At 31.0% G+C, this 5,185-nt stretch overlaps 1 protein-coding gene across 1 annotated transcript; it reads left to right on the forward strand.

The window, feature by feature from the left end:
- The first annotated feature begins 1,345 nt into the window (after nucleotides 1–1,345).
- Nucleotides 1,346–4,876, forward strand: LOC120080401 (UDP-glycosyltransferase 90A1-like). Its single transcript, XM_039035053.1, has 2 exons — nucleotides 1,346–2,125; nucleotides 3,942–4,876. The coding sequence occupies exons 1-2, from the start codon at nucleotides 1,398–1,400 to the stop codon at nucleotides 4,705–4,707; spliced, it is 1,494 nt and encodes a 497-aa protein (XP_038890981.1). The 5' UTR covers nucleotides 1,346–1,397; the 3' UTR covers nucleotides 4,708–4,876.
- The last annotated feature ends 309 nt before the right edge of the window (nucleotides 4,877–5,185 follow it).

Below are 5,185 nucleotides of genomic sequence, written 5' to 3' on the forward strand. Positions count from 1 at the left end.
ATACAAAATATAAAGATCACTAGCCCCATTTGGTAACCATTTCATTTTTTCTTTTTGGTTTTTGAAAATTAAATCTATTTCTTATCCATTTCTTATAATGATTTGCATATTTCTTGAATTACAATTGTTGAATTCTTAGACAAATTCCAAAGATAAAAACAAATTTTCAAAAGCTACATTTTTATTTTTCAAAATTTGATCTGGTCTTTTAAACTATTAAAAATTTGGAAGGAGAGAGTAATATCTATAGACTTAATTTAAAAAAAAAAAAAAATCAAAAACCAAATAGTTACCAAACGAAACCTTAATTATTACCTAACAAAAAACGATCTGCACTTATGTTTGATGAAAAAAAGAGGAGTGAATCCCTAACATGCATTCCTATAAATTACTAAGAGTTGTATTTTTCTTAAAAGCAACCATCTTGAATCATAAGTTAAAAATAAAGGACAAGTCCAAAACATTGTAAACATAAAATGCATGTATACCGTAAACAAAAGGAGTGCATGTTCTTTAATTGATGGAGGATTTAATTGATGAATGTGGTTTTTATACTCCATTCATTGATGATTTATATATAGGTAGTACTCTATTAAACAAATAAAAACAAAAAGTAGAAACCGATGATTTCATTTCTAAATAAAACAAATTGAAATCAAGAAACATACCCAAAATTTTCGGCAGCTGTTGCAAGAATGTGGTTTATATACTATTTAGAATATTTCTCTAATTAGTATTTTTTTTTATATAGAATGGATATATTTAACATATACTTTGAATCTCTAACTCATTATAACGTCGTGGTTTCGTAAAGACTTTTAGTTTTATAATGTCGACACGATGTTTTATAGTGGCTTTTAAAGCGTCGATGGTCTCCTTCTGGTGATACGATTATAGTAGATCTTAGTTTCTAGCGAGGTTCGCAGCGAATGAAAAAGTGTCAACGAGCATGTTTACAATGAAGGGGAGGGATTGCCTTTTCTCCATTTTTCTTCACTTACGATAATGGTTTTATTTTCCTAAACATATAGAAACTATGCATAACTCTATCTTAATATTAAGACTATACATAGAAATAAAACTCATTTGCTTATGAATAATTGGTAACATTTTTTCATCTTATTGTCTGTTATTTTTCTTTAATAGTAATTACATAATAGTTTTTCTTTCTATTTTATTAGTATATTTTTTTTAATTTAAATTGAAAGTGAAATAAAGTGAAAGAAGATATTGCCATGTCTAAATTGATTTACATAGAATGAAAACAAATAGATTTTAATAATAATATTTCCATCCTTCCTGTCGTATTTTTGTGTCTCATTCTCCATATTAAATGTACTAAACCAGTGGATTCAATTGCATGTCAAAATAAACCAAAAGAAATCACAAAATCTGTAATGGATTCAGATTCTCAATCTTCCCATCATATTGTTTTCTTCCCATTCATGGCTAAAGGCCACACAATTCCTCTTCTTCACCTCCTCCGCCTCCTCCGCCGCCGTTTCCCCCACCTCTATCTCACCATCTTCACCACCGCCGCCTACCGTCCCTTCATTTCCCAGTTCCTCTCCGACTCCGGCACCGATTCCATCTCCATCGTCGACCTCTCTTTTCCTCAAAATGTCCCCGGCCTCCCCGCCGGCGTCGAATCCACCGATACCCTCCCTTCTCTCTCCCTCCACACTGAATTTTGCGCCGCCACAGAGCTTATGCAACCGGAATTCGAAGAACGGCTCCGGTCCCTCCCCGTTCCAGTCACCTTCTTAATCTCCGACATGTTCTTCTGGTGGACCCTCGAGTCCGCTTCCAAATTGGGAATCCTCCGAATTAATTTCAGCGGCATGTCCAATTACTCCGCTGCCGTCACATCCTCTGTCGTGAAAAACAGAGTCCTCGCCGGAGCTCAGTCCGTCGACGAGCTGGTCACCGTCACTGATTTCCCTTGGGTGAAAATCACCCGCGGTGATTTTGATCCGGTTTTCTGGCCGGAAGCCTACCTGACGAGCGGCCACTTTCAATTTCAATTTATAATGAAGTCAGTGCACGCAGCAACCAATAGCTATGGATTCATCGTGAATAGCTTTTACGAGCTGGAGCCAATGTTCTTCGATTACATGAGAAACAGGTGTTCGCCACTATTTCTTGCTAACCCACTTATATTGTTGAATTATAAATTTGCCGTATTGTAGGTATCTAAGTGTTTATCTTCTAAAAATTCATTGTTTTTCTTATCATTTTTAGGCAAAGATTTGACTTTTTAGCCCATTTTTTAAAATAAAAATAAATTTTTAAAAATTAAGACCTCCTTTGTAATCATTTCATGACTTTGGTTTTTAATTTTTGAAAATTAAGTATATTTCTTTCTAAATTCTTTAATGATTCATATCTTTCTTAAATAAAATAATTGAATTCTTAGCCAAAACCAAAAAACCAACGATGGTCAATTAAAACCCTGTTTAGTAACTATTTCATTTTTCTTGATTTTTGGTTTTTTGAAAATTAAGTTTATTTTTTCTCAATTTCTTACAATGTTTTGCATATTTTTTTTATTTATAAGAGTTAAATTCTTAACAAAATTCCAAAACCACAAAAACAAAATTTTAAAGATTATTTTTTTTAGTTTTTAAATTTTGGCTTGGTATTTGAAAATATTGATAAGAAGTAGAAAACAAATCAAGAAATTTAGAGATTGAAAGAGTGTTAATAGGCTTAATTTTTAAGAACAAAAAAACAAAAAACCAAGCGTCGTTTGGTAACCATTTTGTTTTTTGTTTTTTGTTTTTTTTGTTTTTTCAAAATTAAGACTGAATATTATTTCTATTTCCAAACTTCTTCATTTGTTATCTACTTTTTACCAATGGTTTAAAAAACCAAGCCAAATTTTGAGAACTAAAAAAAGTAACTTTCAAAAAGTTATTTTTATTTTTGAAATTTGGCTAAGAATTCAACCATTATAGTTAAAAAAAAAAGATAAATCATTGAAAGAAATGTGGATGCAATAGGCTTAAATTTCAAAAACAAAGACCAAAAACCAAATAGTTACAAAACGAAACCTAAATAATTACCAATGGGGTTAAAAACCTTCGTTTTTTATTTTTTAATTTTGAAATTTATGCTTATTTTACTCTATGTTTTCAATCATGTATTTCACATTTCTACCAGACCTAACTTCCTAACTAAATTGTAAACACAAAAACATTTTTTGAAAATTATTTTTAAAACTTGATTTGCTTTTTTAAAACATTAGTAGAAAGTAGATAACAAAACACATAAATTTATGGGTGAAAGAAATATTTATTAACACTTTAATTTTCAAAAAGCAAAAAAAAAAAAAAAAAAAAAAAAAAAAAAAAAGATAAGGCTAAGGGATATTTGTTTTTAGTTTTTTAGTTTTTAATTATGTTTGTTTTTTCATAGAACACTTTAATTCTTAGTCAAAATTTTTAAAACTATTTGGAAAATTACAGTAAATTTGTAAATTTGATCTCTATGATTATGAAAAAAAACCCAAAAATATAGTTCCTGATTTAATAATTAAAATTTAGTCCTTATTATGATGATTTTGTGAAATCATAGCCACTATTATGAGTTAATTATGTCAAACCACTGTTACTAAATTTTAGGATTAAATTCTAACTTTCTCCCAATTATATGGACCTAATTTGTAATGCAACCTAAAGATTTTTTTTTTTTTTTTACTTGATTTAAAAAAAAAAATTGTAGAAAGTGAATAACAAAACTGTTGATGAAAATATATGGTTTATAAACTTAATTTTCTAGAACAAAAAATCAAATAGAATTTTTGTTTGTAAATTTATATTTGAGTCCTTGTGAATTGAAGTGTTCCATTTATAAGTTAATAATTCATGGAATTTTGGAATGTGGATTTATCAGTCCAGCTTAATTATCTACATTATTTCGTCATAAATTTTCTCAAACAGCAAAAAGACTTGGAACATTGGACCACTTTGTCTGGACCAGTTCTGTTCTAATTCTGTGAGAAATCGTGAATCGACTCAAAAGCTTCAAATGCAGGGGTGGTGGGAATGGTTGGAGGGAAAACTCAAGCAAGGAGAAGGGGTGTTATACGTGGCATTCGGTTCACAGTCGGAGATTTCATGTAAACAAATGAAAGAGATAGAGATTGGGTTGGAAGAATCAGGAGTAAACTTTCTATGGGCAAAAAGAGAGGAGATCAATGAAATGGAAGATAAAGGGTTTGAAGAGAGAGTAAAAGGGAGAGGGATTATAGTAAGGGAATGGGTTAATCAATGGGAAGTGTTAAAACATGAGGCTGTTAAAGGGTTTTTAAGTCACTGTGGTTGGAACTCAGTGGTAGAGAGTTTGAGCTGTGGAGTGCCAATTCTTACTTACCCATTAATGGCGGAGCAGAGTTTGAATGCGAGGATGGTTGTGGACGAGTTGACGGCGGGGATGAGGGCGGTGGAGGGGACATCGTCGATGAAGGGGGCTGTGAAAGGGAAGGATTTGAAGAGATTTGTGAGAGAGTTAATGGAAGGAGAGAAAGGGAAAGAGGTGAGGAAGAAGGCAATGGAGATTTCAGAGATGGCCAAGAAAGCTATGGCAGAAAATGGATCCTCGTGGAAAAATTTGGAACTATTAGTTATGGAAATGTGTAACAAATCACCATTACTACCGCATACGGATTTGCCATCATTCAAGGGACATGGAGCAAATTATGCATAATGAAATGATGTGTGCAGCTCACAAGAAATCTCTTTTTTAATGTTTTTTTTACTATGTACCAAAGAATGTTGTCCCTAGTCATTGTCACTAGAAAATACTTTCATGGTTGCACCTATTTTTGTTGATCCTATTAAATTGTCCAATTATTATTTGTCACATACCAAATTCATTCTACTTCTTTTTTAAATATTTTAATTTTTTTTTTATTTGTGTGTAATGAAAATGGAGATGACACTACAAAAAAAACCCGCCTATTTCGACCATCTTTTATCGATGGATATAAAAAACCTTTGAAAAATATTAAATCAAAGAGGTTTAAAAGCCTTTAAAAAATATTTAGTGTTTATCAAACCTTATTGAAAACTCTTTGAGAAAAATATTTAGTGTTTATCAAACATTATTGAAAACTCTTCGAGAAAATATTGTATTTATTATAGGACATTAAAAAAAAACCTTTGAAAACTATGTATTCTTCATC

Source organism: Benincasa hispida, chromosome 6, assembly GCF_009727055.1.
Source record: "Benincasa hispida cultivar B227 chromosome 6, ASM972705v1, whole genome shotgun sequence".
Lineage (NCBI taxonomy): Eukaryota > Viridiplantae > Streptophyta > Magnoliopsida > Cucurbitales > Cucurbitaceae > Benincasa > Benincasa hispida.